This window comes from Parus major, chromosome 3 (assembly GCF_001522545.3).
Source record: "Parus major isolate Abel chromosome 3, Parus_major1.1, whole genome shotgun sequence".
Taxonomy (NCBI): Eukaryota; Metazoa; Chordata; class Aves; order Passeriformes; family Paridae; genus Parus; species Parus major.
Genome location: NC_031770.1, coordinates 44,521,740 through 44,544,960, shown reverse-complemented (window position 1 = coordinate 44,544,960; position 23,221 = coordinate 44,521,740). Strand labels below are relative to the sequence as shown.

General features: G+C 37.9%; 1 protein-coding gene across 1 annotated transcript in view; it reads left to right on the top strand.

The window, feature by feature from the left end:
• Positions 1-22,969, top strand: part of HEATR1 (HEAT repeat containing 1) — a 34,963-nt gene extending 11,994 nt beyond the window's left edge. The window contains exons 15-45 of the mRNA XM_015621953.3: positions 299-510; positions 786-907; positions 1,490-1,687; positions 2,400-2,583; positions 2,844-2,992; positions 3,644-3,836; positions 4,368-4,540; positions 4,869-5,036; positions 5,885-6,127; positions 6,852-6,983; positions 7,401-7,507; positions 8,547-8,690; positions 9,441-9,559; positions 9,830-9,951; positions 11,414-11,542; positions 12,789-13,019; positions 13,682-13,808; positions 14,113-14,279; positions 14,888-14,934; positions 15,613-15,736; positions 16,575-16,715; positions 16,928-17,217; positions 17,976-18,126; positions 18,636-18,794; positions 19,459-19,593; positions 19,851-19,955; positions 20,049-20,217; positions 20,939-21,093; positions 21,435-21,593; positions 22,256-22,364; positions 22,732-22,969. Of these exons, the coding sequence (XP_015477439.1) occupies positions 299-510; positions 786-907; positions 1,490-1,687; positions 2,400-2,583; positions 2,844-2,992; positions 3,644-3,836; positions 4,368-4,540; positions 4,869-5,036; positions 5,885-6,127; positions 6,852-6,983; positions 7,401-7,507; positions 8,547-8,690; positions 9,441-9,559; positions 9,830-9,951; positions 11,414-11,542; positions 12,789-13,019; positions 13,682-13,808; positions 14,113-14,279; positions 14,888-14,934; positions 15,613-15,736; positions 16,575-16,715; positions 16,928-17,217; positions 17,976-18,126; positions 18,636-18,794; positions 19,459-19,593; positions 19,851-19,955; positions 20,049-20,217; positions 20,939-21,093; positions 21,435-21,593; positions 22,256-22,364; positions 22,732-22,820 (4,753 nt within the window). The 3' untranslated portion in view covers positions 22,821-22,969. The remainder of the gene's footprint in view (positions 1-298; positions 511-785; positions 908-1,489; positions 1,688-2,399; positions 2,584-2,843; positions 2,993-3,643; positions 3,837-4,367; positions 4,541-4,868; positions 5,037-5,884; positions 6,128-6,851; positions 6,984-7,400; positions 7,508-8,546; positions 8,691-9,440; positions 9,560-9,829; positions 9,952-11,413; positions 11,543-12,788; positions 13,020-13,681; positions 13,809-14,112; positions 14,280-14,887; positions 14,935-15,612; positions 15,737-16,574; positions 16,716-16,927; positions 17,218-17,975; positions 18,127-18,635; positions 18,795-19,458; positions 19,594-19,850; positions 19,956-20,048; positions 20,218-20,938; positions 21,094-21,434; positions 21,594-22,255; positions 22,365-22,731) is intronic.
• Positions 22,970-23,221: the final 252 nt, after the last annotated feature.

Below are 23,221 nucleotides of genomic sequence, written 5' to 3'. Positions count from 1 at the left end.
TGCTCTTTTTTCCAGTATACATTCTTTCTGTATAAATTAATTTTTTAAGAAGTAAATATAAAGAATACTTTAAAAACTTTCTCTGTGTTTCTCTGCAAATGCTTTTTGTTATGCTATTTCTATGCTGAGTTACAGGAGAGATGTTCAATTATTTTCGTACCGTTTCCCATGAATTCCTGATTTATTCTTGCTGCTGTTTAGATACAGAAAATCACCGTGGAGAATAGAGAACAAATCAAAGAAATGTTGCTGATGTGATTGAGTAATGTATTTTCAACATGATTTGTTCTCTTCCTAGGTACAAGGTGTTGGAGCAAGCAGTAAAAATTTTAGTCGAAGAGGAGATTCTGAAAGAGAAGAAAGAACTGCTAGATGCAGCAGTAATGCAGTTGTTACCTTTTATGATAATCACTAATGCAAATTCAAAATCTTCAGATTGGAAAATGGCTGTTTGTTTGTCAGAGTCTGATCTTTGCTCCTTACATCCTTTACTGAAGGGCTGGCCCGAAGGTAAAGCATTTCTTGTAACTAATTTGATAAGATAGAAGTTGTGACAAGTTAGGACCTCATCCTTACTGAACTTAAACATGTATTGAAGGAGGCGGGCTGTCACTATCAGGCTATCATGCTCTAAGTGTGAATAGATTTCTTAAAAAAAACCTCTTTTCCAAGAGACAGTAATTGTTCAGTATGTTTCTGACTGATTCTATCAGTCAGAACCAGTATGTTAATACATGAATTTTATATCTAGGTTATTTGATTTTTATATTTTTCCCTTGGAACAGCTCTTGAAAAGGCAATTAAATCTACCAAGTCTGCAGAGTTGGTTGGAGTGGCCAATGAGAAAATTATTCTGCTACTTTCTGGAAACTTGACTTCAGGGGACCCCTCCTCACTTTTGCAAACGGTAAGTGTGCCATGTCAGCCTAACCATAAAGAAGTTGTACTTTTCAGGTGGTGACTGTAATCAAACTAGTGTGGTATAGAACTTTGCATGGCTGCTCTAGGCACTAGTGTGCTATCATCAAACTGCTAGGCAAATATATGTATGTGTGTGTGTGTGTGTATATATAAATATATGTATTCATTTTTTTATATGCATGTATGTGTTTCAACACAATTCACATACATACATATATAAAATAGAAAACCACAATACATTCCATTTAAAATCAATTTCTTCCTTAACATGAAAAAAATAAGTGATTAACTTTTTTGACAAATAATTAGTGTAACTAAATTCGAGGAAATTTTAGTTTCCTGAAAAGAATTTTCTAGAGAGTAAGCAAGTATACCTGTGGGTTGTTCATAGAAACTGATGTTTCTGCATTGCAAGGTTTCAAAGAGTACAATTACAGCAGACAGTAACTTTTTACCTATGATAAAAAGTAAACAGTATTATACCATTTCTCATTTACATGTTCAATTTAGTCATAGTGAAGTCCCACTGTCATACTGATTTTTGTTGTCCTCCACTCATTTTTCTAAGGTTGATGACCTGATACTCGTTGCTGAAGCAGAATCTGACAGTGTGAGACAGAAAGTAACTGCTCATATAATTGGTTCAGTGCTTGTTCAGTGCTGCTGCAATACACAGATGAAGGAAAATTATTTTCCAGTGGCTATCAGAGTCTTCTGCTTCTTGAATAAAAAAATTAAAGATCTCAGAACTTGTGAACCTGCAGAGGTAAGATGTAAACAGTATAGAGAGGGCATGTTCTTTGTATTGGAAACAGTATTAATAAGATATTTTTAATTGTTTTTACTGAAAGCCAGGTTCAGAAACTTTGAGAAGGACTGCAAAATCTCACCTGCAATTTTTCTCATAGCAAAAACACACACTTGGCAATAGTGCCATTAAGAATTACTGTAATATTTTATGTGTGTTTCATTGGAATTTTCTTGACTTACTTGGTTGAGAAACAGCTCTGGGTTTTTTCTGTGTGTAAGAAACCCATGTGAGCAGGGCTGTGCTTCTTTGTGTACATCCTCTCACATATACACACCTAGTGGCACATGGGTAATTATTTATTCTGACCTCAGGTTATTCCATTAATGATTTTTGTATATGTAAGTATCTGAAAGATATGGATTATTTTTCAGGAACAGAGCTAGATGAAAATGTTAAACTGACTGTCCCTTTGAAGAGATAGTTTAGAGACTGATATTTTACTCCTCTGTTTCCTCATTATGTACACTGTGATTATAGGAGAAAGAGCTGGCATAGGTTTTAAAACTGCAGATGCAAGTTTAAATGTAAAATCAGAAATGTAATTCACTCCATAATAATACCTCTTTGGAGTTTGAAAATCAAATGTTGCTGAATTTTAATGCTAAATTTCTGTTTTCTGTTGCATGGAATTGTGACAGAATACATTAAAATTTACTTTTATTCACAGGAAACTGCTCTAAATTGGTCTGTTGAAACAGTAGAGGAAACTTTGGTGCCTAAGGACTTGTTAAGTGCATATATAGAAAAGCTCAACAATGATGAGACTGCTCATGCAGAGGAGTCAGCTATGGTCCTGTTCTTACTGAAAAACTTCATTAATGGCCTAAAACCTCCCCCGTCTTTTTCAAAAGGTAAGTGTTAAGATCTTGCCTGTCCCTTGCATCAATGAAAGAGGAAAGTTAATTTTTTTTTTTCCTTCAGAAGTTGTTGGAATAAAGATGTTGCTTCCCTAACCTTCTTTGTTATTGACATCTGTAAAGATTATTTACTTGTGAACATGAAATCAAACGATTGTATTGTCCTCTTTTAGCTAGAGATGCCTGCTTTCTCCTGGTTTCCATGGGTGTTCCTATGCACCTGCTGTGTCATAATTATAACCTGTATTTTTTAGAGGAATCTTGGTGGAATCCAGAGTCTTTGAATCAAGATAGCCAAGACTACCTGCACCTCCTTTTGGGGCTGTTTGACCTGCTTGTCAGTGGAGCTAGTGAGGGAAGCGATGCTCTTCAGTACAGAGCACTGATGAATCTCTTATTCAAGGTACTCTTTTTGAATTTGTGGCTCTGAATTTTGAGTCATCAACTATTACATGGTTGCATTAATTTTAAGGAAAACTAGAGAAAAATAGTCAACAGTTCATGCAACGCTGCTTGTGGCATTCAAGTACTGTGAGGAGATGGAAGTGTATGCTTCAGCTGGGTTCTTTAACCCTAATTAAATGTAATAATGGAAAACTAAAGTTAAAAAAAACCCAAAACAAAACAAATGTACTAGCTGAAGCAAAGATGGAAACTGATTTGCAGGACAAGATCAAGAACCTAAAGTTTGAGCAAAACGTTTTGGTTCTATCTGCAAAGGGTTGCTCTGTAAAATTTGGTAGTGTTTAAATACAGAAACTGAAAGGAAAACTTCTAGGAGAAATTTTGCATTTCCTTATTACATCATCTCATGTTTTTTCACATGGATATGTAAATAGCATCTGGATTTGTGTACACATGCAGCAGTTACTAAATAACTTTTTCTTCCCTAAAGACACAGTTTTTCTGTTTTTCTGAGAGGAAGTTCTCTTTCAGTGTAATCCTTTGAAATGGGTGGGGTGGTTTATCAAATGTTTTCAGTATTAGTTTGCCAAATAAATTAAACAAGTGCTTTTTTCATTTCTTTTTTCCTTTTCCATTGTGATGAATTAAGGTACATCTAAAAGATTCAGAGGTTCTCTTCAAATTCCTTTCCATTTTATGGACTTACAGTTATAACCTTTCAAATCAACTGAACTATGAAGTCAGTGCAATGCTACAGACTCAGGCTCTGTATATTGGCTATGCACTGCTTCAATCACAAACAAACCAGAAAAAGAAACAACTGCTATCACCATCATCTCCAGGTAAAGTAAAACTGTCTGTATATCTGCCTCTCTGTCTATCTGTCTGTCTCTCATCTTAGAACTCAATCACAGTACTTCTTAATTTTGTGCAATTTTACTATATTTTACACCATGAAGGGTATCTCAGTTATTTATGTTTAGCTGCACTGGGCTGAGACTGTTCTCCTGCTGATTCTCTGGTGCAGTTGTAAGTCCAAGCTTGAAGTGAATCCACATTTTTTTTTAACTTTAAAGTGTTAAGGGAGCACAGTGCTGTGCTGAAGGAGTCAGTTACAGGGCATTACTGTCTGTGCACTGTCAGGGTGTGACAGTAGCAATTTATGAACTCTGAGCTTAAACATGAATATAAGGACTGTGGTGAAGTTTAGTGTCATGAATCTGTCAGACTGCAGTTGATTTTGCGTACCCCAGAGGTTTACAGTGGAAAGAGACGACTTCTTAACTCCAAAGTAATGTTGATGTTTCTTCAGGGACAGCTGCAGTAAAATTTTTGCCACTCACTTTACTCTGTTCTTTTCCTTCTTCTTGCAGTGGTGATATCTTTGCTAGTTAACTTGGGTAGTCCTGTGAGCGAAGTTCGAAGGGCTGCTCTCAACTGCCTCTGTTCCTTGAGAGGAATAAAGGAGTCTCTATTTCATCCTGTCCTTCAGCATTTGGACCAAAAGACAGAAGAGATTGTATCTGACCCTACATACATAGCACAGGTATTTTTTTAATTAAGGTGTACATTAATACAAGTTTTGTCTGCTGCTGTGAGCTTCTGTCTTACAGAAAAGAAATCAAGGTAACTAGGAAAGTTAATTGTATTTGTACCCTATAGTGGACTGATTTATAATTTCCTTAGGAACTATAAAAATATTCAAGGGATATATTACATGCAGAGCTGAGAACCTAAGAGGCATTAACCATCTTCCAGATGAAGAGCTCTGCTTATATCTAAATTGCAGTGTTATGGAGGCATCAAGTAATTGTTCTTTTAAGGTATTTTTATTGCAAGAAAATAACTTAATTTTCACTTTGCTAATGAACTAGGTTATGGGAACTCTTTTTGGGGAGCTTGAGACACAGCCAAAACAGAAATCCCAGAAGAAAAAACTGTTGGAAGCTTTGGAAAACATACTTGATTGTGTACAGAGCCCTGTTTTCCCATCTTATATTGCAAGAAACTTAATGAAAATTCTTAATGAAATCCATGGTGAAGTAAGTGCTGCCTTTTGAGATTTTTTATGGATTCTGCACTTGAGTGAAATGCTGAAATCACATGTCACTTAGTAATAATGCTGTTAAATAATTCCATAATGTATTAGATTATTAGGTATTAAGTTGACACCTCCAATAATACAGAGTAAAGCTGAGAAGTATGGCTTGATGAAACATAAAACGTTTGCATGCTCCTTCCAGGAATGTAATGGCTGCAGAATTTTACATTTGAATTTTTAAGGAAACTCCCTTGATATTACTAAAAAAGACTGTTTCAAAAGACAGTGTTACAGAAAAAATGTATTACCTTGGTTAGTGAATATAGAGTTTACTGTACAGAATTTCAAGGTATTAAGTAGTACTGTGAATTTCTTTTTTATATATTAACCAGCTCTTATCTAGCATATTCTGAATTCCACAAGTGCTGGAAAATATATAATTTCAAAGTTCAAAAAATGAATTAAATTTGAATTTTTATGTTCTGTTCAGTTGTATGTGTCTTGAAAAGATTGTAAACTGCATAGAGGGGGTGAGTGTTTTTGATTCACGTTTGGGTTTTATGGAAAACAGCAGTCATAGATGGCTGGAAAAATTACCTTGTGTCTGTGCCTTGAAATTATGAAATACAGCTCTGCAGAGGAGAATAGCTGAGGAGCAGATGAGCAGGTACTTGGGGTAGTCTTATGTTATGTCTTGTATTTTTTCCAGTTGAACAGCTGTTGCCTAAAATACTGTATGCAGTGTGGCCCGAGAAAGGGGATGCTGCAGTAAAGTGAAGCTGTGCTACTGGAAATTTGTTAAATTGAGAATGGATAAAAAGTTCTGTTACACATTTTCTCTGTTTGCAGATGGTTCTCTCTCAACTCTTGCCTGCACTAGACCGTTTGCTAGAGAAGGTCTTTAACAAACCTGAGGCAATGTTAAAAGATGAAGTCATTCTCCTGCATCTAATCCTTGGAAAGTTCAACGAATATTCAGCAACCCTCCTGTGCAAGAATCAGCAGAGTCTGGATTTATTTATCAAAAGCCTGCATGCTGCCAAGAAAATGTATGAAGAAATTCCACCATTTCAGATCACAGCACTTGGGCAGGTATGGCTTTATGAAATATCTTTTATTTCTTTTTATGCTTAAAGCAACTAGCGGTGTTTGAGATTGGATTTACAAGTGCTCTTCCTGTGTGGAGGAGTCCACAGCTTTTGACCTGTCTTTCTTTTGCTACAAGATTTCAATGTCTCCATAGTGTCTTTGAAACATCAAAACAGACTGCAAAACTTGAACTCTTTAAATTATCAGAAAGAGATATTGCTGCTTGCTCTATTTTTTTTTCATTTTGACAAGCACAAAATAGCAATGCTGTATTTGCATGCAGACAAATTCCTGTATCGTTACAGATACTACTGTTCCACAGGTTTTAGGTTTTTGTCAGTCAGGAAAGAGCTTTACTTAATGTTTTTCATCTGAGAAAAAATTGTCAACAAAATACAGGAGGTGAGAAAAAGTTTCATTTGAAGGAAGCTACAAATTTGGGCCTGTATTGGCCAGGTGTTGGCATGAATTTCCCAAAGGCTGGCAAAAGCAAGTTTGTTTCCCACACCAGTCAAGTTGTGTGAAAAATTGCAGAATTCAGTTTGTCTGTTGGTTATTTCACATGTATGTGATTTACATCTTAAATATTCCTGGATATAAAATTTAGTTAATATGCATATTTTTGCAATACTGTATGATAGGGTGTGTCATACAGAATTCATATATTAATTTCACACCTTGCAATTTTCTAAACCTCTTTGCATGCTTTTCTTTTCCCCTTTTGTAGATTACTAAGCCATTCTTTGCAGCTGTATCAGATGGAATGGTGCAACAGAAGCTACTAAAAGTATTGTTTGACTTACTCTTAAACTGTAAGAATCCACTTTGTGCCCAGACAGTCAGCAGTGTGTTTAAAGGGGTAAGTGTCAACCTCCAGAACACAGAAATAAGTTCAAACCTGTTACAGTGTGATTTTGTGTCACTTACATTCAGTAACACTTGCTTATCATCATTTATAGCAGGAAAGGAAGGGGAAGTTTTTTGTCAAATAATAGAGTACTGTTAATGTTGTGAAAAGTTTGTTAAATGACTACTTTTAAAAGGTGTTTCTTTAAAGCCCACCTATCAGTCATTTACTACACTAAGTGAATGAATTCAGCAGAAGTCACTTCTTTTCTGCTGCACTGATTTTCATTTTCTGGGATATGACAGGAGTACGTGGATTATATACCCATATCTGCATGAAAGTGATGTGTTTTTAGAAAAAAGGCAGGGCACAGATATGTGATGTGACAAATTGTTCATTGGTGCTTGCATTGTTATTGTTTTATTTCAGATTATAGTGTGTGCTGAGCAGATTGTCAGAGAACTGGAGCCTCCTGAGAAAACCAAAAGTCTGGCCACTGTTCAACAGACTAGAAGGCAGAAAATGCAGCAACAGAGGTAAAATAAGTAGAAACCCACAAGTACTGTCCACACAGTTTGAAAACACCTCTTGTCTTAATAATTTGTACTGAAAATGCAAGCAACTATTTTTTCTTTTCCTGTCCACAGTAAAATAAACCCAAGCAACTTTTGGCATGAGATAAGCAACTCATGTCACTGTTTGAGAACTGATGGAAGTACAGTCAAAATATATTGAAAAATTCAGTATATTTAATGTTGGCAGTTGCTGTTATAAAATCTTGATACAGTTGAAAAATATTCATTTTTGTTAATAGTAAGGTTAGTTTTAAATATAGATGTGTGGACAAATTACATACACTTGGCTGAAACCTAACAAATGTTCACCAAAATATTTGTTAGTTGACTGAAAAACGGTCTTTTTTTCCAATAAGATGGTAATATAATCACAAATTTTTACATCTTTGTCCTGTTTCTTCTCTCCATTTTCATAAAGAACTGTTTTGTTCACTGTACTTACTTTGTTTAAACATGCTTTCAGCCACATTAGAACAGGATATTGAGTTAATTTTCCTGGTTTGACTTAGAATAGCTTTTATAATTTTGCTTCACTTGGCCATTTTTTGAATAATCATCACCTATTAGATTGACCCATCTGTAAACTGTACCTGTCACAGTTTACAAACACACAGGCTCACACACCCCCTCCATTGCCTGAATAATCAGTGTCTTAACCACCAGGAGTTCCAGAGAAGCAAGTTTCCTGGACTGCAAGCAGATCATCATTTGGACAGTTACCCAGTAACAGATTTTTTTTTTCCCCTGCTACTTCCAAAAGTGTTTCCAAGAAACACTTGGTTTTTCAGGTTAGGTCTGGATTTTTTTGTTGTTGTTTGTTTAAAATGTGTTGCTGCTTCAGTCAAAAGCCCACACATTGCCTCCTCTCCAAGGAGCAGCAGTAAAGGACATGCATTACTTCGTGAAAAAAAAATTGTCTTTTTTTCCCTTGGGTGGCTGTGTGTGTGTTTCCTGTAGCATTTCTTTTGGAAATCCCTGATTGTTTGTCTTGTCTTTTTAGAAAGCCTCAAGATGCAGAATTGGCACCAGAAACAAGCCACTTCAGCTGGCAGAGGGTGATGCTTATTCTGGAGTTGCTGCAGCATAAGAAGAAGCTTCGACGTCCGCAGGCGTTGGTACCCGCACTTTTCAACCTTCTGAGCAGGTAATGGTGCTCCCACAAGAGAGCCCTGGAGCCTTCTCTTCTGCAGCACACCCTGAAGCATGGAAATCTGGGCTGCTGTGTCTCTGCTGTTGCCGTGTCTTGCAGCTTAGCTTGCCTTTTTCAACTGAACCTCTTTTAGGCAAATCAGAGGAGGGGAGTGGGAAATTATTAATATTTTTTCCCTTTGACAAACAATGAGATTTTTACCTGATGCATAGTTTCTCTTGTGTGAAAACTTCATTGGGTAGAGGGCTTGGGATTGCCAAGAAGGATCACACCTGTCCTAAAACTGGGATCATTGGCAGGACTCGTGTCTTCAGCAGAGCTATTATAATTCTCTAAGCTTAGAAATTCCTTCCAGCACATGGTGGAACAGCCTTAGCCCAGTGCAACCTAAGGAAACTATTGTTTTTTCTGCCAGCCCTATATCCAGGCACTTAGAAAAGTTTATATATATATATAGGCTGTTTGTCTTCCTTTCCTTAAGACTTCCTAGTACATAGACTGGCAATTATAGTCCAGGTTATACTTATGTTTTTGGCAGTGCTTTGATAAATGTCTTTTATTAGACCAGTTGATACATTTGAAAACAAACAAAGAAACTTTTGGCAAAGAAACTTTGCAAAAACTTTTGGCAAAGACTTTTGGAAATCTGAGTTTGGAACTTAGGTGGAATTAAAATTGCAGTTTCTTATTTGTATCTTAATATGCAGTTTGGACACTGTCTCATTTTTTGTCATGAATGTATAGGTGTCTGGAACCCATGGCATCAGAAGAAGAAAATATGGAATATACAAAGCAGCTGATCCTCAGCTGCCTGCTGAACATCTGTCAGAAATTGTCATCAGATGGTAGCAAGGTCCCAGCAGGTAAAAATCACCAGACTCATCTCTTGGTAGTTCTCTCACCAGGTCAGCATTAAAACAATGGTCTCTAACTTGTTTTTTTTTTCCTCAGTCTACACTGTTTTGTTGAGGAGAGAGTGATTCCTCTATAAGGGTATACAAATTTGCCTTCCTAATAATTTTTTGTAGATGCATTAGGTATGGTTTGCAAACTGAAAGCAGTGCTGGAGTGTACTGTTTATTCCTACGTGGCCGACCAGTAATGTGTTAATCAGTGAATATTTTTACCTGCAGATATCTTGGACAAAGAAAAATTCAACGTGGAACTGATAGTTCAGTGCATCAGGATTTCTAAAATGCCCCAGACACACCACCATGCTCTGCTACTTCTTGGTGCTGTGGCTGGAATGTTTCCTGTAAGTAACACTTGGAACTTACATGTCGGCTCTTCTCTTCGGTTTCCAAATATTGAGTAGAGCAAAGAATGTACAGATATGTTCTGTGGGGAAAAACTTCCTGAAAAGAATCTAGAGGCAAAATGGATAGGTTCCCTGCTCTTTTAGGGCTTTCTGTTCCATTTTAGTTTAAAACAAACATCTGTTTTGATGCTTGGGTCACCAGCCATTTATGGCTGTCAGTGGAGTGCAGTAGAAATGGAAGAAGCTTTCTGACACCAGCTCTGCCTCACCCTCCCACTGTGATCACAGTTCTCATGCCTTGTTTCTTCTTTCTCCTGCTTTTTTATATAAAAAGACAAACACCTGACCCGATAGCACATGCATTCTTGCAAGTTCCTATCTTGTGCAACACTGAAAAATGTAATTGTAGTTGATAATAAAACTGGGTTGTTCTGATTTTAATTGACCAAGAAACAGGCCTTTTCATGTCTGAACTGAAATTTGACTGTACAGTGTTCTAAGATTCTTTTGCTTTGAAACTCTAAGCCAGCAAAATGTATCCAGGTGTATCAAACTCCATTTGCATCTTTATATTTACCTCAGTATTTTCTCCACACATTTGGAAAGGTAGCATGTTTTCCAAAAGACAAAACTGTGATGTTTTTGGTAATTTTTTGGAGGATTTTGTGGTTTTACTGTTTGAGGTTTTTTGTTTCCATCTTATTGCCATCACCTGCTATAGAACCAGGCATTTATTTTACATTAATATTGGCTCTTAGAAAATTTTCAAGGTCAAAATAGAAGGAAACATTTTGTATTCACCTCATCTCACTTTTAAAATCTAAAACACTTCTTCCAGTCACTAAAACTAAATGAAAAATATGTCCATAATTTATTGCTCTAAGTCCTGGCAAAATCTAGAAAACTAACTTTTGAGCTAGGTGACACCTCTAATCCAGCCTTGTTAAAACTGGTTATTATTATTACAGTCTAGGCCCCCAAAAAGCCCCCAAAATTGAAATGAGCATAGTTGATTTACCCTGCATGAATTTTGTGGATATTGCAGATGTTCTACAGATAGAAAAAAAAGGCAGGTAGGAAAATCACTGGACTCTGTGCCACAACCACATTTGAGTTTCTGCAGATCTCCTTGTAGCTGGTTTTACTTGTATTTACTTGGCACTGAGTGAAAGGATAAAAGGTGTTTTATCACACTAAGCTCTCAATTTCCACTCTAATTACTTGCTTAGATGGTTTCTAAATAATGTTTAGAACTCTACCAATCACACAGTAAGTAGCATTAAGGGACAATATGCATTTAAAACTCATTTAGGGAGATTTTGAAAGATAATCATGATTTTCTTTTGGTTTTCTGGGTTTGTTTTTTTTTATAGCAATCAAGTGTCATTTGTGGGAATGAGAAACACCTTCAGGTACAATATGCACAGCACATAAACTAATTTCATCTGTTCTTTTCCAGGATAAAGTTCTTCACAACATTATGCCCATTTTTACATTCATGGGAGCAAATGTCTTGCGTCTGGATGATACCTACACTTTCCAAGTAATTAACAAGACAGTGCAGATGGTTATTCCTGCTCTTATACAGGTACATTTGTCCAATTAATGGAAAGCTTATTAATTAAGTAAATTATTTAGAATATTGGTGGTAGAATAAGTTGTCACCTACTCTAGGGTTATTTTGATAGACATTAGATTGTCATATAATGTACTTTAGACTCCTCTGTCTCTGACCAAGTTCATCAGACTGCTGCTTCTTTTCAGTCTTTTGAGTTCCTGCACTTCATAAATGGTTTAGCCAAAATTACCACAACTATATGTGGAGAGGACCTGAAATATACTTTAAGTTCAAGCTTTTCATCATAAAAGTAGCAGGCAAGTTCAGTAGAGGAACCATTGGAAGGAAGGATCTGGTTATTAGTCCTGTAATATGTCATGGTCATAGGATTAGTAGATATGGTCTACTCTTTTATCTCCTACTACTATATGGTCACTAAGAAGTGTAAGGGTATAATATTTGCCAAATTTTTTAACTCTTCCAGCTGGTGTTTGTGGGCCTTTTCTTGGCTTTGCCTGGACCCCTTTGATAAATGGCTATAAACCAAAATAAAAATTGATACTCATTTTTCAAATCGACCATTTCTTCTTTCAGATTCCACTTGCATGTAAGAAATCTTAATTCTTGATAATTGCCAGATTTAAACATGAAAAATGCTGTGTAAATATCATGTAAAAATGAAATGGGGAAAAAAAATTACTTCTATAATGAGCTAAGGATTTCCCATACTATTTTTAATTATATGTGTACACATTTTTCATCCTCTTGCAGGTCTCTGTTGTATAAAAAGAGCGACAACTTGATTTCTTTAATTTTTTTCTTTTAAAACCTCCCCTGGCAGCCCACACAAGTTTCTGTGACAAGTTATTTGTGGCACACGATCATTACATGTGGGACAAGCCTAATATTATTTAATTCAGACCATGTAGCCCATGTATTTTATTTTTCCTGGACCCTTGAATCTAAGACCCTAAAGGCAAAGTTTTCTGAAGGATGTGGCTTTGCTGTCTTTTTTCAATTGATGCTAAGTAGAGTTTTCTCTTTTTTATTTTTCTTTTTTTTTTCCCCTTTTTTAATTTTATTTGAAGCTCTTCCTTTAACACTTGAAAGGAACTGTATGATTGAAAGCTCTTTTTGGGAACACTTATGTTTTCCTTGAGGTTATGCATTTGGCAGTGCTGTTGTCTGGGACGTAGTGCTTCATTTTACTTTCTGAAGTTGCAAGACCTTGTACCCATCTGCAGTAACCTGTCTGAGCTGCTGTATTTGTGCACAGGCTGAAGACAGTGACTTGTCAGAGTCCTCAGGAAGCGTGGAGGAGGTGGTGATCAAGATCATTCGTGTGTTTGTGGATGCCCTGCCCCACGTGCCGGAGCACCGGCGCCTGCCCATCCTGTCCCAGCTGATCACTACGGTGGGAGGAGACAAATTCCTCTGGGTTCTCCTGGTGCTGCTCTTTGAGCAGTATGTGACCAAAACTGTGACAGCGACATCAAGCACAGACAAGGTTAGCAGGCTGAGGGAGTCAGCTTTTTCCTTGAGAGCCTGGTGTCTTTTGTTCATGGTCTTGCTTTTAAGAAGGTTCTCTGTAAGCCCCAGGTTATGCTGGAAAAGGTTGTGTTGTCTGGATTTGTGCTCCAGCAGAACCTGGTGGTGATGTTGACTATGAGTTGTACTGTACATTCAGTGGTGTTATGTTCTGGAACCTGAACAATAAATCAGATCATATTGTACAGCAATCCTTGATCTGAAGAGCTGATAATCTAAACGTGTAGTGCTTCAATAGTAATGAAGTTGGGTTTTTTTTCTTCAGTTGTGTTTGTGAAATATGGTACTGGTCTTTCTCCACAGACCAAGATGAAAACCCTATTAAGTTTTTGTGTAGGCAGGCCCTGAGATTAGATGAAAGCGTAGTTTATGGGGAAACAGAAAGAGTTATTAAAGGAACATTGGTGAGAAGATTGTCTTTGCTGCAGCAGTGTAATCTCACTCTGCACCCTCTGAAGCTATGTTCTCTCCAAGAGCTTGCTGCTTTTACCGTGTTAATCCTGGCAGTGTCCAGCTCAGCAAGCTCACTGAGGAGTTTTTGAGTATTTTTTATTATTATTGATAGAAACATTCTTTCTTAGTCCTTGGAATATTTCTTCTTTTTTTCTAAACCATTAACAGGATGCTGTTCTGGAAGCAGACACTGAGTTCTGGATTTCCATCTGCTGCGAATTTAATGTATGTTCGCAGTTCCAGAGCGTGATGAAAATAATCCAGTACCTGACAGAGCTGCCAGAGAACAAAGAAGGTAACCACAGAACTGAGCCAGCAAATGCATGTAAACCTTCCTAATGTAAGGGACAAGGGATAGGGGTTTAAAACTAAAAGAGGATAGATTCAGACTAGATATAAGAAGGAAACTTTTTACTCTGAGAGTGGTGAAGCACTGGAGCAGGTGTCACAGAGAGGTGGTGGATGCCCCATCCCTGGCAGTGTTGAGGGCCAGGCTGGATGGGGCTTTGAACAACTGCAATTAGACTTTGTTTCTGTGATCAGAAATGAAATATCTTTTATTCTTGGATGCAAATTTGTTTTGTCAATGTCTTCAACAGATGATCCTGGGACAAAAAAGTTAAGAACATGTAAGACAAAGCCGAAAAATCAGGATGGGCAGCTCTTTAATGTGGAGTCTCACTCCGACAAACAACTTCGGCACTTCAAATTCTTGTCAGTCTCCTTCATGTCACAGCTTCTGTCCTCTCAGAGTTTTGTGAAAAAGGTAAAAATGGCAATTTGCTTCTAGACTGATCACAGTAAGTGATTGTGCCATATTGTAGTAGCTGAGGTATAATTTACTTTTTAGTATTCAAAGGGGTGACACTGTCCAGTGTATCTTGCTGACACCTTTATTGACACAGTTTTGAGACCTCTCAGTAATGTTACTTATTTTTTAATGAGGCTTTTCCAGACAGACTCCCACTTATGTGACTAATGCATATGTAACCAAGTGAAATTCTGGTCCCAGTGTATTCCCACTGGCTTTATGGATTTTGGGATTTCATTTACAGCCTGTGAAATTCAGTGTGAGATTCATGCTGTTAATTGAAAAGACAAAATGTTACGAATTTCAGGCTCTGACTCTAGCTGGTAGTTCCAGTTTTTCAGCTGAAAATCATCCACCAGCATGAAATGTCTTTGCTAATGTGACTGCATTGCCCAAGGTTCTCATGTTGCTTCTAGAATGATGGCTTAAGTACAAGTGTAGGGACTCATAATTATCATGTTAGTGGACATTTGATTAAAAAAATCCCAAATTTGTGTAATCTGGCGTTTTAGTTTAATGAAGGGAGGTAAGTTTCATATTTTCATTCTTGCTTTTTAAACCAGATAGTTGAATATGAAGAAAGAGAAGAGCTGCAGGAGTTGGAACAGAGGTATGCTTTAAATATGCCCTAGTCCTATTTTTACTGTTTTTTACTGCAACCCAGGAATATCTTTAAAAGTGTAGTGCCATTAGAATGTCTTTTAATCTAATAATACTATTTTAATGTCCTCTGCAACAAGCAGTATTTATTATGTGTAAGTTACTTGGGTTTTGTTTGGTTTTTTCTTTTAATAGAATGTGGAGCTTTTTATTTCTGAAAGATTGCTCTACCCAGTATTCACTATTTTCTGTATTTTTGATGGAGGTTATTTACATGCTTGGCCTTAACTGTCGTGCTATTCATGTCTGAATTACTAAAGGAATTCCAGATTTTTAGCACAATATATTGGTTCATTAGTAGGAAAAAAAAGTTAATCGTTGTTCACAGGTGCCTCTGTATTGGTGTAAGTACCAGTAATCAATGATCACAGTTGTAGCCATTGTGCTATAAAGCCAGTGATAGGAAATTGAGGGCTCCTTTTGCAGAAGCCTGACTTTTATGTTTGTTAAAAGAGAAAAAGCATGTAAGATTTATTTTAAATGCTGTGTTTCATGAATGCTTGTTTTTAAATTTTTCTGTTTAATTTCCTTTTATTTTTGTTTTCTTGTGAGATTTTATGCTTTCCAGTGATAACAATGGATTTCTTTAGTCTTGTTACTTACTAAAAATTACTTCCTTTCTGTCTAGGCTGTTAGAAGAAGTCCTTCACTATATAAACACTGTGGCATCTTCAGTGGAAGGAAATGTGGACAAGCCAACAGCCAAATTTTGGAGGGTTCTGCTTAGCAAGTGCTATGATATGCTGGATAAAGTATGTCTCACTAAGCCCCCATGTTAGCACTGGGGCATCGCTGCTCTTGCTTCTTAACATGATTATAAACCTTGTGGGGTTTCTTGTTGAATTAGTACTATATTTCACTGGATGATCTGCAGCCTGGTACAGCAATGTTTAAATTCAGCTAACTTGAATAACTACAGCTAACAGCTTCTTAGAACAAGCAGAACAAAAATCAGGAATGCTTGTTTCCTTTAGTTTAATACTCTGCTGGCAGCTGGTGGAGATAAATGCCTCTTGGAAGCATTTCTCACTGTTAACTCATAAAATGACTTAACTAATGATGTTGCATATTTCTACATGAAATTAAATCCTTACACTTTTCATCTTACTATTTTTTCTGATTAGAAATATATTTGAATATATTTTAGAAATATATTTTAATATATTTATATTTGAGTTCATGAGAAATTGAGTGGCTATCTTGTTGCATAAGTCAGAACATACATCTTTTTATGGCTTGTAATTGTTTTTTGTTTACCTGTAAAGCATATTCCAGTTTTCACAATGTACACGCAGAGGGCATTGGCAGAATTATTTTGGGTAAAGAGGGATAGCCCACGAGAGCAGATAAATGGACTTGTTCAGGAAATCTCAGAGCTAGTGGATAATGGCTGCTCAGCAGCCAGTGAACACGGACTAGGTAGAACCTGCTCTATTGTTTTGTGTGCCTCAGATACAGCATTGCTGGCTTGTCCCCTCTTCTTTGATCCTGAAACCTTTGGGGGAAGTTGAAGAGAGTCTTATCAGGAGGCTGCCATGTCACAGTGCATGCAAAAACACTTATGGTACTGTTTTGTTTGTTTTCTTGTAGGTCAATGCATTACTGCCCACAGAAACCTTCATCCCTGTCATTGGGGGACTGATGATGAATCAGCTGCCATCGGTGAGACGCAAGGCCATGGACCTCCTGAACAACAAGGTGCAGCAGCGCACCAAGTGGCAGAAGAGCCAGGTGAGGCAAAGGGGTGAAACCCAGTTCCTTTAGCAAAAGTACCCAGAGAGAGATAGATGTGCAAGTGCTTGATGCTGTGTAAAGAAGCCAAGTACCAGTGGCAAGCCTGGCAAGGGCTCTTGAGCAGTGACACCAAGGCCACCTGCCCACAGCTACCTTGCAGGTCCCGAGTTTCTAACTGTATGTCTGATGTGTGTGTTCTGTCCTCTCAGATCCTGCAGCTCTTAGAGCTGGTTCCTGAGCTCATTGCCATCGTCAAGTGTAGAAGAAAGGAGGAAGAGGAGGAGCAAGCCATCAACAGGCAGACTGCTTTGTTCAGTCTCAAGCTGCTCTGCAAAGGTTTTGGCACAGAAAATCCGGCGCCATTTGTGCCTGTTCTGAAAACTGCCATTGATCTCATTTCTTCAGAGAAAGAGGAAAAAAATGTGATGGGAAGTGCTTTGCTCTGTATAGCTGAGGTCACCTGTACACTGAAAGCACAAGCAATACCTCAGCTTCCAAGGTACTGTTGGGTTCTTCTTAACAGAACCAACTGCAGCAGGAATTAGTTATACCAAAATGCATGACTGAAGGAATGCTGATGAAGGCCAGATGGCAGTCTGTCCCATGTGTGTTTTGTGTAGACAAGATTAAAAGTATTTCTAGTGCTTGAAGGTGCTTTGTGGTCGTAAAACTAGGAACTAGTGGGGAAAATTGTAAGACTTTTATAATGCACAGTAGAGTTCCTTATGGAGTCTGCTGCTGTCACTAGAGAAGCAACCTTTACGGCTTTAGAAAAATCAGACCATAGTCTGTATTTTTTCCGTAGAACAGATTGCATTTAAAAACATGAGAATGAGTACAGTTGAAAGCCCTTCATGCTACGTTATTTTATTCTCCCTATTCAAGAAGAATCCAAGTATCTAATGTGCTCCTTGTAAGACTGTTTCATTTCTTTAGAAATATAAGTCTCTTGTCATTAAATCTTAAAACTAAAGACAGTGTTTTGAGTAACTTGATAGAGTGAAAGGTGTTTATCTAAATGACCTTTAAAGATTTCTTCTGACCAAACCATTCTGTGATTCTAAATCTAATATCCTTCATCAGCTTCAACATAAAATATGGCAATGAGCCCAGAATCCTGAGTTTTCTCAAATATGCAAGTAAAAATTCTTGTGAAAATTGTCCTTGCAGGCTTAACAGGTGGATTTTTTTTGACTGGAAACATCCCTCCAAATGGTCAGTTACTTCACCTTTCTCTATTTGTTTGGTTATTCACAGGCTGATGCCAGCACTCTTGAAGACTTTAAAAAGTAAGAAGGAGCTGGTCTCCAATGAGATTTACCTGCTGAGTGCCATCACTGCTCTGCTAAAGGTTGCAGAAACACTGCCACACTTCCTTAGTCCTTATCTTTTGGAGTGCTTGTTGCAGGTGAGCTCTGTGGCTCCTACAGGTGTGTAAAGTGGGGACAGGACCTGTGCAGATCCCAGAAGAAGCTGTAGAGATGGCTTTTTTCCTCTGAAACTTAAGTAGGAGTGTGTGGCAACCATGTGAAAGCTTGTAACATACTACTCTTCTACTCACTTTCTTGCGCAGGTAACTCAGATACAGAACCTAAGAGCATCTCCTCCCTCAGATAGGTTCATTTTGCCTCTTTGAAGAGGGAGATGAATCTCAAAAGATCATTCTGTAATATCCAAAGTCTCCTCAAATGTGTATCTGACACTCTTGTTGGAGGAATTCTAACCCTCTGCTGCTGACATGGGCATCTTTCAGTGTTTGTCAAATAAAGACAGTGAGGCTTTATACACAGCTTAATGTAAGGTGTTCCAGGTGGTGCAAACAGAAAAATACCTGTCTGACATTTACAGCAGACCACTACTATAAAATAAGTTCTTAAGTTGCTAAGTAGGCCTAACTTTTGTTGGAATTCCTGACAGGTTGTCCGCTTGGAAAAGATTGTGGCCGAGTTTGGTCCTTCTTCCCAGATCAGTGTCCGCGTAGCAGCACTGAAAACCATCCTAGCGACGAGACTGGCCCCCCGAATACTCCTGCCTGCAGTTACCAAGTGTTACAGTGAAGTGCTGCATACCCGCAAGGTAAGGGGTTTCTTCATCCTTTGGTGCTGTGATCAAGAGGGAGAATTAAAAAACAAACAAGCAGGCCAGATTTTGGTTCAGCTGTGTCCCCTCCCCAGCTCCTGGGCCACCACCAGCCTGCTCACTGTGGCAGCAGAACGAGAAACAAAGGAAGTCTCACAAGCACTGTTCAGCAATAGCTAAAACACCGCTGTGTGATCAGCATTGTTATGGCCACAGATCTAAGACACAGCACCATGTGAGCTGCTCTGAAGAAAATTAACTCCATCCCAGCCAAATCTACCACAGTCTTTATATTATGATCTCTGGGGTTTTTTGTACTGCTGCGGTGATTCAGGAAAGGTAGATCTGGAAGAGATCCAGCAGTTTAATGTCCTTTGTGTGTTAGATGATGAATGCTTGGGAGATCATCCCATTCATAAAGGATTTCAGGAACATGAGTGAGTCAGAATTCTCTCCAGTACGGCAGAGCATAGACAAAAAGCTTTTCAGGAATCCTACTACCTTAAGCCTCCAAAAGTACAGTGAAAAAGCTTATTTATTTCACCAACCGTATTTCAATGAGTAAATGCATGAAGTACATAAATCCAGTTCCCTAGTTACATTTCTCAGTTACTGTCTATATCACAGTTGCCTTTGCATTACTTTGCTTTTGTTTTGGCAGAACTGCCTGGGTCCCCTTATGAACATTTTGAAGGAGCACATTGCTGGTATGGAGAAGGAGCACCTGATCTCCCATCAGCCTGAACTGACAGCATTTTTCATGAAAGTCTTGGACTTCCGAACAGAGCATGCCGAGGTAGCTTGATTGGGAGGATGAGCAGTAGCTGCACCTCTCTACATGCCAGTTCTATCACTCGTTTAAAAAAAGATTAGTAGATTCCATTGTATATGTGCTCTGAAATTCTGGGTATCAGATATTCTCTTCCTAATTGGTTTTATGGTAGAAAACATGGTAGTTAAGTATTTAGTCTGAAATGGACAGAATTAAAATGTACTTTGAAAGCTCAAATTCTTATATTTCAAACTTAGAATCATGTTTTCTCATTTTTCTAGGATGATTTAGAGGAAGTTGGTAAGATAGAGGCTTACATTATTGACTGTCTAATCAGTATGGTTATGAAACTTTCTGAGGCTTCTTTCAGGCCCCTCTTCTTCAAGGTAAGCATACTAAATGTAATTCATCTGCATCAGCACAATTGTGTTTTCCAATGCACAGACACAGGAAACAGCTAATCTGCCTTTCACTTTCAGCTCTTTGATTGGTCCAAAACAGAGGCTACCCTAAGAGACAGGCTGCTGACATTCCACCGAATAGCAGACTGCATTGCAGACAAGCTCAAGGGTCTCTTCACCCTCTTTGCTGGTCATTTAGTGAAGCCGTTTGCTGAGACACTGAACCAGGTCAACATTTCTAAAACTGGTAAGCTGTCAGTTACTGGCTACAGATAGGCTGTCTTGAATGCTGAGAGGTTAATTTTAATTGTGGAAATTTTAGTCTTAAAGGATTTATTTCACAGCACACATAATTAATTTCTCTCAATTTTCTTCCTCTGGTAAATGAGGAATCTTTCTCTGATGGAACCAAAGGACATTTTTCATCTATGGGCATGGGGCTGCTATTGCAAGGTTGAGACCACGTGAAAATTTTCAGTGTCAGTCCCAGTGAGTTCCCTGCATATAAAATTGTGTAGAAAGAGAGAGACTTGTTTATCTTTTAACTTTATTCCTTTTTTTTTGTCATTGACTTGTCTTATATGCTACCTGGTGTATTCAGACTCCTCTGCTTTCTTGGGCAAAAATAGCTGTTATTATTTTCTATGGGAATCTATTTGCCCCTCCCAGTTGTAGTGACCTGAAGAAATTCTCCTTATCCACAGGTATGGCCAAGCACTTCTCCTGTAGCCTGTGGCTATTCTCTTTTCTTTCCTTCAGTAGCAGACCTGCTGGGGCAGTAGGTTAAAGCCAGATAATGTATCACATCCACTTTATTGTTCTGAGTGATGAATACATAACTGCTATGTAGTACATCCCTTAGCTACGTTGACAGACTAGCAATATTTCTGTCCTGCAGGGGGAAGTTTTGTGTTTTCATTCTGTTGATGATGGGGTTTTTTTTTTTCTTCTCTTTGGCTGGTGTGTAGATGAAGCTTTCTTTGATTCTGACAATAACACAGAAAAGAGCTGTCTACTATTGCAGTTCACCATGGACTGTCTGCACAAGATCTTCCTGTTTGACACCCAGAAGTTTCTGAGTAAAGAAAGAGCAGAAACCTTGATGCAGCCTCTGGTCGATCAGGTATTGACAAATCCATAAAAATAATTCATAGCTGACTTTTTTTTCCATAGTTTAAAAAAAAATAAATCAGGTGTCAGTCCTCCCTCTTAACAAAAAGGGGGGATTAGTTCATTGGCTTTGGGCCAAAGACACTATTGATTTCTTTGCCTAAGGCTCCGAATTACTGGGTTTTTTTTTTTTAAATGTCTTCAGTCTATAAGGTTCATGAATGTTATTGAGCTCTTGCAGACCAGTGCATTCCCACTGATAAGCTTTGACTTAATTCTTGAGTACCTGAAAGCCAAAGCTAGAAGTGTTTTTGGCTGGGTTTATCTGAGGCTGAATCCGTTTTACTTCCACAGCTAGAAAACGTGCTTGGAGGAGATGAGAAGTTCCAGGAAAGAGTGACAGCACACCTGATACCCTGCATAGCTCAGTTTTCAGTGGCAGTGGCAGATGATTCTCTTTGGAAACCACTGAACTACCAGATCCTGCTGAAGACAAGGCACAATTCTCCTAAGGTTGGGAGCTATCAGAATTTGAACTGGTTTTCTTTGTCGTGCTGGAAGATGGGAACAGTGTCCCCAAAATCATTAGTGAATTAACCAAGTCATTGCTGAAATAGTAGCCTAAATTAAAATACTGGTGCTGTACCACAGTACTCACAAGTGGTAGAGATGGGTGCAGCAAGCTCTTCTGCTCTCACTCTAAGCAGTCAGTATTCCATGTCTTTCATACTGTGGGGTTTGGGCTTTTTGAAGATTTGATACCTGTTGGACTAAGAGATCATTGTTTGTGTACAAAGACAGGGCCACTTTAGAGGGGTAACTGGAAGACAGTTACCAGCTTTCAGACCTGTTTAATATTTAGAGTTTTGTCAAGACTCTCCTATTGACAGTTATAGATACTAAGGGAGTGTAGTTGGTTTTTCATAGTGTTAAGAGTGAATGTGACAGGAAGTCCATAATATCAAATAACTTTCACCAACATTATCTGCTTCTTGCAAGTTATTTTTATTTGCCATTATGTTAACCCAGATGTTAGTATTTAAATTAGCTTAAAACTCGTTCCCTTCAGTAATGAAACCTTGTAACCTTATAATGAATGGAAAGAAGGCAGGGCTGGGAGAAAACAAAGAACTATACTGTAACATTTGTTTCCTTATATAATTGTTTTGGTTTAGGTCCGGTTTGCTGCCCTGCTTGCTTTGATAGAAGTTGCACAAAAACTGAAGGAGAACTACCTGGTCCTGCTCCCAGAATCTATTCCATTCTTAGCTGAGCTTATGGAAGGTAATGTTCTGAACTGGCATTAGTGAAGGGTGACTTATTTCAAAGATTCAGACAGGCTCATTGTTATAATTGCTATAAAACTGCATATGGTAGCTTATACTGTGCAAAATGCAAACTAAAATGGATTATGTCATACACATTCATGAAATTCAGTTAAATTACAGTGGTTTCTTCAGTGTTGTAGCCTGTGCACATCTCCCCACATGCAAGTTTTAGATCAGTGTTAGTAGAAAGAGTTTGCCTAGTTCAGTGACAAAATATTTCTGAATAATAGTTTCATATATGGTGTCTGATGAGTGATGAAGCCTTCCTTGGGTACCCTTGTAATTACTGCTCTATTTAATTCCTGCTTAATTTCTTTTTCTAGATGAATGTGAAGAAGTTGAACAGCAGTGTCAGAAGACAATTCAACAACTGGAAGTAATTTTGGGAGAACCACTACAAAGCTACTTCTAAGTTTATGCCCTTCATTTTGAAATTTTGTCTGAATTGTGTTAGCTTTACACATTAAGGTGTCAAAGGCAAACTGTCATAACAATTTTTATCAGAAACAAGATTTTAACTTTTTATTAAAATATTTTAAGAATTTGGCTTTATCATTTTTGGATGGACTGGGGACTTTTCTTATGACTTATCCTTAACTCGTCTTTTCTTAACAGTGAGAAAGTGGAACAGGCTATAAACAAATCCTGAGTGTCAACATGTGAGACTTACTGAATTCCTCTGTGCTTGGGGTATACAGTTACTGTCCTAGTGGAGGGGCTGTCATACTCCAAGCATGGTCCTCACTGGACCAGGGCATTGCAATCCTGAGAATCTGTTTTTTTCTGTCATCTATAGGGAAAGTAAAAAGTATG